Below are 15,041 nucleotides of genomic sequence, written 5' to 3'. Positions count from 1 at the left end.
TTAAAACTTACTTTCATTTATTTAACCAGATATGAATTGTGACTCTCAAAGGTAATTTTAAATATTTTTAACCAATCATTTATTTTTTTCAATTTGTTATCTTTGTGCAAAAATATAGATTTGAAAATGAATTTGTATTTGCTTTTAATGGTGGTTACAGTAAGGACATTTTTAAAAAATCTAATAAAGGTTATTTTTGTGATTTCATTAACTTCAGTTGATCAATGGATAAATCATCATAATCGAACAATTATTTTTTCTGTTTTCATCTTTTCAAATTTACACTCTTCATGAAAATGCTTCCATGTGCATATTACAAACCATGAAATACCTTTCCCACATCAGACCTGATATGAAAAATGCTAAATAGGGAGCTCTTGTCAAAGTATTAGCGGAATACCTTTCGAATTATTGCAATGTTTTTTTTCTAAGAACCGGTATATTGCGTAATGAAAGTATATGAAGTTTTTTCTGAAATTCTACACATTTCTATTCATAGTGAAGTTTTTCAGCATACTTTAGCTGCCTCAAAAACTGAAGGGTTGTCAATATGAGGATAATGAGTCCAAAATCTTTCCATGGAAAACAAGAAAAAAAATAAAATTACAAAAACCTGCAAATAGCAAAAGGCACCACTTTAGCTTCTGTTTGATATGTCTACCAAGTCTTGTAGAAAGATATTTAACGGTTTTTGAGTTACTTATTACGCACAGACAGATGGACAAGGCGTCGACTATATCCCCCCTGCATTATATGCCGGGGGGATAAAAATTGTACATACATATTTACTTAAGTGGATTTAAATTAAATCCAAAGTGTGATTACATGTCAATGTACAATGCACCATGCACATACATTATATGGTCAGCTCAAAAATAGTGCAATGCCCCTTTACTCACCAGGTCTCAGCTATGAGTGAATAGTTTACTTGATTCATATGTGGAGCTGCTTGAAGGCAATTTGTTTTGTGCATCAAATGGAAACACAAACAGCCACACTGAATATTTTGTATATGAATGCGAAAGTAAATCAGACCCATCACTGTTAAATGATGTGACATATAATCCTTTGGTCTGTGACAACAAAAGTAGAGCTGCAAACACTTGAATGTTTTGATTCCCTGAAACGTGAACACCAAGATGTGTATCATAATGTGGGAGTTAGTGATTGATGCTTACAGTTAATAATTCCCCAACCGAGTCTGGACTGGTGAGTGAGAATTTACAGTATTCCAGTTAATCTCAGCATGTCAGTGTGAGGAACGCCCAGAAGCACAACAATCCACACCACTGGAATAATTTTGGTCAGTGAAGGAACTATTGTGAACAGTAGGCTACTGAACATGGTATACATGGTGGCAAGGTCCTCAAGGTGAAGAACAGACCCCAGGCTTTAGTGAGTCAATTTTCTTGGACTCGAGGGGTCAGACTCAACTCTGACCCCTGTACTCGAGAGTCATACCTTTCAAGCAAACCATAGCATAACTGGCATGACATTGCATACGATGATTGCTTGATTAATATTGAGCAAGTCCTAGAAAATGGACTCGATTCCAGATAAACCCGACTCGAACTACATCTTACTGCAACAAAGCCAAATCAAAACCAGATAGAGGGAAACCATATCACAAGGCATCAAGGCATATGTTGGATAATTTTTTTCAGGTCTTCTCTAAGGTTCTGGAATATCAAAATAAACTAGCTAGGCGAAGATGATGAAACTAGTATGATGTATAAAATCCATACAATTCTTAAATGCATTTCCTGCTGGAATTTATTTCATGATTCACAGTATTTAAACATTTGTGTAGGAAAAGCAAATGTTAACAGCTATAGTGAGCTAACCCATGGACGGTGAATTGAATTACTGACTGGCAGGTATAGATGGTACCGGCAGGAAACCTGAATCTCAGATTATGCCTGAAATGTCTGAGTGATAATCACAGAAGGAAAGATAGATCCATAATGACCAAGTTTAAAGTCAATATAAAGCAGCATGGGTGGATTATAACACAAGTACAGCACAAACAGGTTCCACTATTGTGTCAGTGGAACTCCACATCAATTATCACTCAATAAACAATACTCCAGCTGCATAACTAACAGATGAGTCACTGGCACTTGTGCATTCACTTGACTGAGCATACTTCAAAAACTTCATGTTCAAGTTGTATCCATTTCCATTTCTTCGCACAGTCTCTATTGCCTGAAAAGAAGAAAACAAATGTCATCATAAACTGAGCAGGATTAAAATGTATGGTGTGAGTGAGTTAAGACTAAGTCACACAAGATTACAGGACTCCAAAAGAATTGAAATACAGTAACTGGCACACCGCTGCAGTGGTATGAACTTTATTAGTAAAATCTGAATATTTTTTATATACTCAGCAGCAAAAAAAACCTTCAGTACGAATTCAAAATTAGATAGGCACTGTAATGAAATCATTACAGAAATGGACATAATAATATTATCTTGACACATCAATGAATAACTAAGCACAATTTCAAGACATTACGTGAATGTTTGCCGTCCATTCAGACCCTTGACTTATGTATCTAGTGTGACCACCACGAGCGGCAGTAACTGCATGGAGTGCACCAATCGATTGATGAAGGCCATTGGCACCTGGAACCACACTCTGAGAAAGGCCTGGCGCAATAAATCGGCTGTGTTCGGCCTTGGTATGACATTATTCAGTCTCCTCTGAATTTCATCCCAAAGATGTTCAATTGGGTTTAAATCAGGACTAAGGGCTGGCATAATGTTGACACCGTTCTGCTGTAGGAAGTCCCGTGTAGCTCTGGCAGTATGGGCCCAAGCGTTATCATGCTGGAAAATGTTGTTCCGGTGACATGCAAAATGTGGTATGACGTGGGGTCTGAGAGCTTGGTCGATGTAGAGCACCGCTGTGATGCCACCTCCTCTCCCTGGACCAAGGTTCTGGAGCACCACAGGACCCACTCTCTGGTTCAGGCCTATTCCACCCCATACCATGACGCTTGCACCTCCCCATAAGTCTCTTTCAATAACACATTGGTCTGAGTAACGCTGGCCATGTCGTCGCCATATTCTTGTTCTGTCATCTGCAGTTGATATGCATTACCGACTCTCATCTGTGAACAGAACAGTTCTCCATTGCCTGTATCGCCAGTATTGGTGATGTAGGGCAAACTGTAGACATTCACGCCGATGACGAGGGGTGAGGATAGGTCCAAGGTAAGGTCTACGGCAATGGAGGTTCCCCCTGTTAAGACGTCGGCGTACTGTATCAGTACTGATTGGTCTTCCGTGTGTTCCCACTGTCTGGCGTGCTGTTTTGGATGCTGATTCTGTACATGCTGTCGCACAACATGGCGGTCTTGTCGTCTTGTGGTCACCCTTGGTCTGCCAGTACGGGGGCAATCATTTGTGGTGTTGGCCCGGAAATGTTGCTGCAGCCTGTAGATGATCCGAACATTGACCTGGAAGTGATTGGCAACGGCTTGTGCAGTGTGGCCAGCTTCAAGTCTTCCTTGCGCCTGGTTCCTCTTGACTCGCGGCATCCTGCTCACGTTGTAATGTGAATGTTTCAACCAGGTTTGAGGGTGCATTTTATAGGGCTGGTCCTTGCGAACAGCATGTGCAGCAAGAGTAGCATGAAAAACATGGAGATCAGGTTGCGTTTTTGGGACCATTTCTTGGGTTCCATTCTTAGTTTGGGAAGGAATGTCTTTGTATATTTTTGACATCTCCAACTTTACTTGAGCAATCAAAACATTAAATGAGTTTACAGTTACCCATTTCTGTGAAGGAAAATTCCAAACTGACGCTTCTTTTGCTGCTTAGTATATTTGTATACTTATCCTGCACTACTTACTTCCTACACTTATTGCTTAGGACTGGAAACATGGCTGTGCCAGACGATTGATGTTGAAAACGGAGACTGTGATCACTTCCTGCTAGAACTGGGGGGAAAGATACATTCAGCGGATCCTGCTTCTTGGCAACCCAACTGCTCGAACGACTGCTCCTTTTATGTGCCTAATGGGACTCCAATGTGCAGGAGCAATGGCTGAAAATCAGTTGGCGCGCATAATGCTGCCAGCAGATGCAGTGTGTTAATTGAACCGTTCTGGGGTGAAATAAGGATGCACTAGGATGTTTCCCTATCTGGCTAGTTGTAGGTGAGCTCTTGACACTAGACTGCTTAAAAATTGATCATCTGGGCCCATCTAAATTTAGTCGAAGTCAAGTTGTTATTTCTTGATTGTGCCTAAGACATATGGAAGCAAGACCGGAGGAAACATATTTTGCGTGTAGCTCCCCCTGGAAAAGCTTCAGCCAACCACTGCCCCAGCTGACAATCTGGAGACGGAGACATATAACCAGTATCTCTTTGTGTAGCATACATTCTGTGAAAGCGACACTGTCAGATCCCGATATAGCATCGGCGAAGATGTAGAGTTCTCAGATGGATGTGGGTGTTGGCTATTACTGGAAACAGACAGAACGTCTGAAAACAGTAACCCGGTCAAACTCTTGTTAAATCACATAACAATCGTGTTGCCCCGGGAACTATTGCACCCAGTGACGGATGGTGAGGAACACTGCTTTGAGCTCCAAACTGCTTATTGATCTCTTGACCGAAACCCTGAGATTATCAGATCTAGTAAGTGGGCGCCTCTATTATGCATTGAGGCACCGATGAAAATATAGGTAGTTCGGAATTCGCTCAGTCAAGGTGACTCCACCTATGATTTCTATGGGCGAGTCCACTAAACGGAAAACACTGACGTAAGTGAGACGGGACACCGACACGTTGACAAACGTCTGCCTGTCAATCCCAGATGAACATCGGTTCGGACAGCGCACGTGGGATAAGGGTCTAAAACCTTTACCAGCTGTGGAGAGGAATCTGAATGAAGATCTCGTCTGCTTGAAAGAGGCTTCCAATGTACGTCAGAGTGTTACGGTACATGGTCCGACATGTCCTGGTTGACAAGTCAACCCAGCTAGTATAAAGACGAATTGTAAAAATTGCAAATTACGCAATATGGCAGAGAGCACACGTTAAATCACCAAATTATCACTGTTGCTGTGCTATGATATGAGTCAATAACCATGGGGCAATTGAAGTAAAAGCGCAGGTACTCTCTGCCGAAGGTAAACCTTGGAACCAGGCCTACAAGCGCATCAACACTATCTCCCTCTTAGTTAAGTCGCACACTGTTCCATAGACATCCTTGAACTTGTTATTAAAGATCGTAGTGAAGAACTAGGGTTGGCAAAATAGATTCCTCTGAAAGTTTGAATCCCAACCGGAAAAGGGGAGAGAAATTCTTGACCTCAAATAACACATGCGTTGACGAGATCTGCCCGTAAGTGTTCGCCAAGGTCAGTGTGGACCATCCACTACCCAGGGATGAGAATGAAGTTTTGAGAAAAACTCTGAAAACTAGCCGAAGCATGAACACAGCAACCATTAAAAAACTTTAAATCTGCTGAAGCACATTCATACAATTGTCAACGGATTTAGACGATTCACAAAAATGACCCTTGGCCTTATGAAATTCCCGGAAATTCTCATCCCCGACTACCAAGCCATCACAGAAGAGAGGTGATCGGTTCTGTATGGATTCACCTCAGTGAGGTCTTGAGTGACAGTGTTAACAGCCGAAGCCAAGTTTGAGATAGGATGAAGCATCCTTGTGATTCTCGCGCCTTGCAAGACGCAAAGGATGAAGAAAACTGTCACGCACATAATTTCCTCATCCACCTTGGCTGCCCTATTGATGAATTCAAGACAAGGGATTGGGTAAACGCCACGCCTGGTCTGAGGTGCTGTAATAGTCGAAGTCTTCGAGGGCAAGATGTGTCCGTTTGCCAATGTTGTTCCGTTTGCCTATCAGAGATAGTGGCGCAACCAACAGCTGCCGAAACCCGGAAGATGTAGGAGGCGCTGATGCAGTATGTTAAACACTGGAGGCACTAGATATAGTGGAGTCGTCATACAGGTGCTGGACCTGGTAGAAATGCCGTACAGGCGCTGGAGTGAGTGAGTATGGTGTTATAGGCGTTGGATCTGGTAAAGGCGCTCGAGTGAGTGAGTTGAGTATAGTTTTATAGGCGCGATATAGGCGCTGGATCTGGTAGAAACGCTGTGCAGGCGCTTTGAATAAGTATGGTTTTACAGGTGCCGTACAGGCATTGGATCTGTTAAAGGAGCGGTATAGGGTCTTTGTCTGGTTGAGGTGCCGTATAGGCCCGGGATCGGGTAGTGGTGCTGTATAGGCCCGAGATCTGGTAGTGGTGCTGTATAGGCCCGAGATCTGGTGGAAGCGCTGTATAGGTGCTGGATCTGGTAGATGCACTATATATTCGCTGTAGTCAGGAACGACGCTGGAACAGGTAGGTGTTGGCGACAGAGGCGCTGACACCAACTACTGAACTCTGAAGTCGTAGTCGATGTGGTAGATGCGCCGAAGCTATAGGCGCTGCAGTGATGAGCAGCAGAGGCGCTGTTGTACCAGACTGCCCTGCTAACTAGGTCAAGTGAGTAATGGGTGTCGAAACATCCAGTGACTGCTGAACGTGTGGCGCATGCATCTGAGGTGTGAGGAGTAAGACGTCTGCCAGGGAAATGCTGGAAATGGCAACCTGGAGAATGGAGACAGAGTGCCAGATGCCCTAGAGCTAGTGGACATCAGTGGTGTCGACATCTGGATGCTTGTTACAGGAGACGTCAGAGTTGGACAGAAAAAAAAGGTGTGAAGATGATTAAGTAAGCGCAACTAGCACATTCATTCATAGACAGGGGAAAAATACGGAAAAGTGCAATGCAAACAGTGCGAATGAGGGCACCCCCAGCTTTACAAACTATAAATCATGTGCCGTATAGAAACTGCAATACAGCAGAACCCCAAGCAAACACACAGTGAAAAAACATTACAATAGTAATGGGGAACACACGGTGAAACAATATAATAGTAACGGGGTATAACAACACAATTGAGAACAAACGTCTCACAAAATACTGACAAAAACATGTCTTGCCAGGCGAGCGAAAAGCAATAATCTGATGTGGCTGATGTCACCTTCCGGTGATGCGTGCACAGACTGATGTTTATCCGAGACCAGGAAGTGATCAGTCTACGCTTTTCAACATCAATCGTCTGGCACAGCCACGTTTCGAGTCATAAGCAATAAGTACAGGAAGTAAGTCCTGCAGGATTAGTTAAAAATTTGACTTTCACATCCTCTAGACGGCATGTGATGAATCCCAGTGGCTGACCTATTAAAATCGGCACCTATACTCAGCGTATATATATATTCATCTCCAGTTCTTTAAAATTTACCACAACAACACTCAAGTCATTGATCGATGGGATTTGGGAGAAGAGAGGATCATTGCATACATTGTTTTAAGCACAACAGATGACATTGTTTGAGCAGGAGGGAAACAGCACAGTATTGAAAGTAGGTGGCAGTGACGGAGGGGTTTTCAAAACATAGTCACCACTTAGGCCCCAATCACAGTTCCTGCACAATGGGCATGACACAGGCATGTTGCAACTAATAAATGTATGCCGATTCATTATGGCAGTGTTGTATAAGTGTCTCGGAAAGAACGGTGAGTACAATGCTGACAGATGCCATACATTCAGCATGTTTTGGTGTGCATTAAACAAGAAATTCAGTAGGTTAGCGATACATAATCTGGGCAGTGATTTGGCTCATAATTGAAAAAATCATGACAGCTCCCAAAGAACAGATTTGAATTTTGTAATCTATGTCTCATTTTGTAGGTAAATCTATTGGCGTGAAATGCATGCACAGTTTGTTAGCAGTATATACTGGGAGCATTGTGTAATTCATAACGAAACGAACTTAGTTTGTTGACCACGTTTCATGCCTTTCTTTTACATAGTGCAAAGAAGCCCATCAAGGACAGTATATACCTTGCTGCCTAGTCCCTGTAGTTTGCCTACCGCTAGTAGGCATGGCTGACAACACAACACATACATGCTATATATCAAAGTTCAAGGGTCAGCATCAAGTTTCTGATTAATTGGCCAAACGGTTTCTCAGGGGAGCTCAAAAACCTACTTTTGAGATACTGAATATTGAGTAGTTAGGAGAAGACAACCAATGGACGTACCATCGAGCACAAAGCTACACAGCTTACCCAACAAGAAAAACAAATTTTGATAATGGTACTACACATCCTTTCCTAAAAAAAAAGATTGCTAAAAATACTTACATTGAGAAGAACTCCAATCGGGTGACGACCACAAATTGTATTCTGATATTCTGCAAGGTACTGGGTAAATTTAGCTGGTTGCATACTTTCAATGATGTTCATTCCCTGTTGAAGGAAGAGAAATTATTAGTGAGTGAGTTGAGTTTTACGCCGCACTCAGCAATATTCCAGCTATATGGCAGTGGTCTGTAATTAATCGAGTCTGGACCAGACAATCCAGTGATCATCAGCATGAACATCGATCAATGCACCTGGGATTCGATGACATTTGGCAACCAAGACAGTGAGCCTGACCACCTGATCCTGTTAGTCGCCTCTTACGACAAGCATGGGTTACTGAAGATCAATTCTAACCTTCTTCACGGGTCCGAAATTATTAAGTGAGACATAAAAAATAAAATATGATACTCAAAAACTAAACCCTTGTTTTCAAATTTTAAAAACACAAACAACGCACTTTGGGCCCTGTAGCATTCATTGATTTCTTGGCATAACATCAATGACAGTAACTGAGAGAAACTTAACCACTCAGCAATCCCTCAGCTCAAGAGGGTGATTAAGAAACAGATACCTTACTACTGGTATATCTATTTTTGATTACCTGAATAGCGACTTTTACCTGTAACTAAATGAAAGCCAATTTAAAAATACCCGATGCTTTAGAAGCTACAAATCAGTTAAAAAGCAAACTGGAATGCAATATGACTCCAGCACAATTAAAGAATACATATTGTAGAAGAGTGTTGCTAATTGATAAGCAATTGGAGTCTGTTTGGGCAAGCTGTTGAGAGAGGCTTCTGTTCAGAAAACTGGCAGAGCACAAGGTCATGATATATTGTCAAAGTTACACTCTCACATGTCCTTATGTGTTCATTATGAAACTGACCAACTGCTACCACGAATGTCAAATCATGAAGTGAAAATCCAACTATATCTTGGGTTGATGTTGTCAAATCACATAAACACACAGGGGCAACAGTAGCACTCAGACTACCTGCCTTTACAGATCTTGTCATATATTCATAAAGTGCAACTTAAAAATGAGAAAAAGCATTCCAAGTCTAACTTCACTGATCCAGCAGCTTCTGGCGAACAACGATGGCACGACTTTCTTGGCTTTCAGTCAGCTGAGCACAAAATGTCTGGGCAATGGCTTGATGCGAAGGTGAAAGCATGTAATCTCTGATAATGCCACTTACCATACAACCAGCAAAAATGTCAATATGCTCAAATTTGGTGTTTTTATAAACTTACAAGAAAAGAAACATACTGGCAGAGAATCACTAGCCCATTATTGAACTTACCTTTCTGTCAAGAGCAGCTATTGATTGACAAATTTCTCCACAGCTTTTGTCAAAGTAGGTATAATGAAATCTTCTTCCTGCAAGTAATTTAACATATGTGAATAAGAGGTTTATACAAAATAAACACATGTGGGTTGAACTTAACTGAAATTTGTATATTCGCTTAATCTATTATAATTTATTTCTCTATACTATTACTTTGCTAGCATTTGCAATAACACAGATCCTTAGCTGTCACTTTCAGAAATCATTATCATTCCTTTGCAATGTCCTTAGGTTGACTTTAGTCCGTGGAATACATTCCTACCACAACCCAATACCTGAAAATTCAAACCTGACAGATGATACACAAAAGTCCCATTAGAGTAACATCGGTTGATTTTGGGGTGGTAATTACAAGTGTGAATATGGATCCTGGGCTAACCTTGATAGGATGATAGGTGCATAAATGATATCAGAGAAACACTGGCTTATTAATTATAGACGATGGGGTTTACTTGTTAAAAGTTAGGATCAAATTAGGACACTGAAATTACTTCCTTGATCAAGCATGATATCCACAATATAACCAGACCTCTTGTACATGCATGAGCGGAAAACTTCACTTAGTCTAACATCCATTCCATCCAGATGCAGATTAGTTGAGAAGATTGTTTGGTGTATTCCTTATGTTACAGAGGTGGCATTTGTTTAACGTGATAACGTTTTGGCCACAGTATGTCAATCCTTACAAGTGCCATCTGTGCCATCATGATCAACTTGGTCAGGCATCAGGTAAAGTGGCACAACAGAATGTCTGTTTACCTTAGTAATATAAAAATTATTTAGATTATTACATGCTAAGTTTTTCTGTTCACTGTTTCTGTTATTTCTTTTCTTTTCTGTTAGACAAAGCCAAAAACAAATCTGACTCAACAGTTCAATTGTAGACACTTGTCACTATCCCATGAGGGAAACACAAATCTCCAAATACAGCCGAATCAGGACTTTGGAAGGTTATGGATAATACAAACATCCCTTGCAATAGTGCGCTTTGCAATACCATGGTCTCTGGGCAATCAGTGGCTCCCTGCGATCACAGTGTTTTCTTGATTAATCACATGAACACTGGAACATCGTACTAATTTAACTTATAAAGACAACTTTATCATAAAGACATACGATCAGTGGAGTATTTACAGTGTTTGCATGATGCAACACACAATTGCTGCAGTGGCCTTCTTGAGCTTTCAAAATGAGTTTATTTTGTTGTTCCCGTCTCCCGGAGATATGTTAAATAAGGGTTTTTGAAGGAGAGGTTTTCCTTTATTGTTAATGGACTGTTACACATTGACAAAGACCTATGAAATGCTCACAATGACTTTCTCAAAGTGAGTTACAACAGGAAAGGTTTTCCCTAGTTGTCCTCTAATCATGGCAACCTCCAAGGCCTGCAACCTTCAAATTTTTGTTTTTATCCTATCTCATGTGATGCACTTATCCCATGACTGCATGGTGGGTTGCAGATTTCCCCAAAGAGATGACTTGCTCACAAGGAGTCTGACCTGGTATCCTGAGTGAGTGAGTGAGTTTAGTTTTACGCCGCACTCAGCAATATGTCAGCTATATCTTCACGGGTCCCTGGTATCCTGCAATCCATAAGCAATACTTTCCATGAACTCCAAGGGGTTATCCTGAGTAACAAGATTTCTTGCCATATCCTTGTCAAAAGACAATGAAAAGCTAACAGGGAACCTGCTCGGCCATTCAAACTGGCCCCAAAATCTAAAGCCCTTTCGGTCCCCAGTCCTGGACAGCAAGTTCTTCAATATGCCCCCCACAAACTCAGAAACAGCTGAAAGGCTGAATAGTTTTATAATCTCTCCTTAATGCTCTGAACCTTTCCCATCAGTGGCCAATTTTTCCCTCCTATATATTTTCCTTCATGGCCATCAATAGTCAAGGAATGTAACATTTAGAAATTCCAATACAAGGGATTCATTAAATTTAACTCTACTCATGTCATTGCTTATGTCAGCACAGGTTAGTGAGTATATGGATACAGTGGGTTAATGCCACAACATAGCCTTGTGATTTTGCCTTTGTGATGGCTGTACTTACACAAATCAGCCAGTCACCTTGGGAGGTTGACCACTAGTAAGCCCACAATAAAGAATAAGTGAGAAGTCAATCGAAGATTAAAAGAGTTTACTCTTTAATTACAAAATCGAATCCCTTGTGGTAGTTTCTTGGGTATAGACATCCTATCTGCGTTGACAGGCAGTAGGTAGCTGCTGAAACAGGACATGTAGATAGAGTGAATTGAAGACTTGTCTCTGATCACCAAACACATGCATCCAAAGTCAATGCCACTGCTACTGCTTTGTGGGGACTCGAGGCTCTGAGGATAACTGAGTGCATCTGGAGACTTCAAAATAGAAAGCCGCTTCCGAAATCTTCAACTTTCTTGCAAGGTGTTGATATAGGTCTTTAGAGACCTAACAGAGCAGAGTGAAAGATTCCCAACATTGTCAGGCTCAAGGATGGAATAGCGGACCATTTGTCCGGTTGACAAGGCAGTTGGTTCATGGCGATGAGGTGCCAATGGTGATCCATGAAGAACTTGGTTTAGCTAACCACCATCATTGCCTAAGAACCACAACAGATTCCAGGCTGGCGGTAAAACTTCTGTGACTGATCATCAGACAATTTATAGGATCAAAGGAGGGATTTAGGTTTTGGAAACTGAAATCTTGTTATCTGTAGCAATGGCAACAACAAAGTTGATAGCTGCGAGATAAGTAAAGGTAGTGGAAGCCTTTCATTTTCCTTGATGCTGTAGATTCTCACCAGCTGTCTGTGCTAAAGCAGTAGTACAGGAACAAACACCATGCAATTTGCAATATTCTCCAAATATTTTCCACTTGTTATCGTACAGGGAACAAGTGGATGTACAATAAGCAGGTGCAATTACTTTAGCAACTCTCTAAGTGAAATCTTTGTCCATAAGAGATCCATGAAGATGCGATAGGCGTTAAGTAATGTCTCTGTTGACCAATATAGTTGGTCGGAGTGTAGGTGGATCAGCAAGTTATCTTTTGGTGGTATGAACCAACTTCTCAAAGACCAAAATGGTCCAACCAGCATCAGATGAATCTTCTTTTTCGACTTCAGCTTGTGTAGAACTTGCCCACCTAGGATATCGCCAGAGCATCGGTGATGACATTCTGTACTCCTGAAATGTGTCTGGTTCTGACGTTCATAGAAGAGTGACAATCAGTTGAAAGAATATTGGATTGTCTACCCGACTACTTTTGTCCAATTGAATCAATGGATTGGTTGAATGTCGAACCAATGGGATACTGCTAGGATCGCCTCTCTGAATTCCAAGTCACTGATGTGGTGGATTGATTGGCGATTGACCACGTGCACAGCACTGCCTCTCACTGATTGTGAAGCTGAGCAATCCAAACCTTCAGAGATGCATCAAAGAGATTGGGTGTAGCTATGAACAGAGTTAAGAAGACACTGTCACAAAAGTTTGACCACTAAACGTACCGATAAAGAGATGATGGCAGACAAATCTTGGAGAGTGGATCGTCAATCTGCAGAAACAGATGTAAGAACATTTGCAGTGGTCACAGCTGCAATTGTCCACTGAGAGTAAGAGCCTGAGCATCTTCCATGGAAAATGAAGCAAAGACATTTTTGATAACTTGGATAGAACAGTAGGTAAGCGTCTTGAAGATCATGATAAAATATTCCCTGGTTTGATACACTTCCTGAGTAGTAAGTGTTGTAGACATACTAGATGAAGATCATGCAGAGAAGGTCTCAGTAAAATGCTGGCGTCTCGGGTGAGGGACTTAAAACTCTATCACTAACTTGTCTAACAATGTGATTTGAAACACGGTGCGGTGACCCCTTGGAGTGGCAGTCTGTAACCCTTCGTTAGGATATTTAGAAATGTAAAGATCTTTCAATATACCAAAAAAAGAAAAGGTGGAACAGTGCAATCTGAAACAAACATGGCAGAGGATCAAGACAATGATTGGCAATACAAAGCATCGTGAGGACATTGTTACAACAGACAACAAAATCTTTGCAGAAGAATTGAATTCATTTTATTGTCGTTTTGACTGTCATGATTTCCGTCAAGAGAGAGAGGGTGAGGTGAGGTGAGGTGAGGTGAGGTGAAATTGGGTTTTACGTCGTGCTTGAGAGTATTTCGCTCATATGACGACGTGCATGTGTGTGTACCGGTATGTGTATGTGCGGCTGCTTGTACTAGCCCAGACTTAGCTGTTTTTATAGTGCTAGCCCACTGAGATACCATGCCACAGTGAAGCATGAATACCCCACTCAGACACATTATACTGACTCTGAGCCGACCAGTCCTTGATGTACCCATTAATGCCGAGCCCCTGGCAGGGACCAACAAGTACCATATTTTAACGTCTTTTGGTATGACGCGGTCGGGGATCGAACCCGCAACCTTCCGCTCTCCGGGCGGACGCTCTAACCACTACACCACGGAGGCGGTCCCAAGAGAGAGAGGACATATACCATAACATCGAAAATTCGGACACTTCGGTAACCATCCTACAGAGCTCCACACGTATCAACATCATACAAGCTTCGAGACCAGACAAACTTTGTGATATACATTTAGAAACATTAAATCTGATGATATGTACAATGTCGCAAAAATCGATTTTACAGGACAAGATATTGATTAATTGATGTTGTTGGATCGCTATTACTGGTAAATAAATAACAAAGCATACAACTTTCTGTGAGACAACTTATTATTTATTGCACAGACCTTAATTGCCTTATGGCCAGGAAAAGATATCGAGCTGATTGCGTAACATCGGCCGGGGAAGAGTTCAAGCTATATACTCTATCAATCAACTAATCAATTAGCATCCAATCAGCATGTTAACAATTTAACCCGTTCTGTGTATTGGCTTCACTACTTTATCTATGTGTGTGCATTACCCGTTATCTATTACTTCTTGTTGTTACATGTAGTGCAGTACTGCTTGTTACAACATACCTCTCATCGGTTGTAGTTTAATCGAAATTTCGCTCTATGCAATTAACCAGACCTTGTCTTATGCCTCGTGATATCTAAAGATCAGTTTTGTTTATCAGTTAACATTTCATGATATCCTAAGATCAAATGTCCATACATAGTTCGTGTCTATGTTAAAAAAAGATGACTTACACGGTAGGTAAATAAAGGAATAGATAGTAAAACAGTGTCTATATATTTGTTCTTTTGGGTTGTTAATAGTAACATGATTGCGTCATGGTTATGTTGTTGATTGCTGGGCTGTATTCGCACCAAGGTTTCTTTCATCTGTTTAGGAAATTTTCAAGACAAACTTATCCAACCTATTAATACTAAGTACGTGTATTCATCTGTCTCTATCAAGGTTGATATCTTTCTCATTATAAGTGTTTGCATGTATCCTGGACTATTGTGCTGATTTAGATATGACACGTGATCTATG

The 15,041-nt window shown here is 41.2% G+C and overlaps 1 protein-coding gene across 2 annotated transcripts in view; it reads right to left on the bottom strand.

The window, feature by feature from the left end:
• Nucleotides 1-1,755: 1,755 nt before the first annotated feature.
• Nucleotides 1,756-15,041, bottom strand: part of LOC124256224 (protein MEMO1-like) — a 102,772-nt gene continuing 89,486 nt past the window's right edge. For both annotated transcript variants that reach the window (XM_046690204.1, XM_046690196.1), the window contains exons 7-9: nucleotides 9,544-9,620; nucleotides 8,240-8,344; nucleotides 1,756-2,205 (exon numbers count right to left, since the gene is read on the bottom strand). In XM_046690204.1, coding sequence (XP_046546160.1) covers nucleotides 2,068-2,205; nucleotides 8,240-8,344; nucleotides 9,544-9,620 — 320 coding nt within the window. In that variant the 3' untranslated portion in view covers nucleotides 1,756-2,067. The remainder of the gene's footprint in view (nucleotides 2,206-8,239; nucleotides 8,345-9,543; nucleotides 9,621-15,041) is intronic.

This window comes from Haliotis rubra, unplaced genomic scaffold (genome assembly GCF_003918875.1).
Source record: "Haliotis rubra isolate DU_JTF1 unplaced genomic scaffold, ASM391887v1 Scf116, whole genome shotgun sequence".
Taxonomy (NCBI): Eukaryota; Metazoa; Mollusca; class Gastropoda; order Lepetellida; family Haliotidae; genus Haliotis; species Haliotis rubra.
The sequence above is the reverse complement of the archived record's forward strand: the minus strand, read 5'-3'. Positions and strand labels throughout refer to the sequence as shown.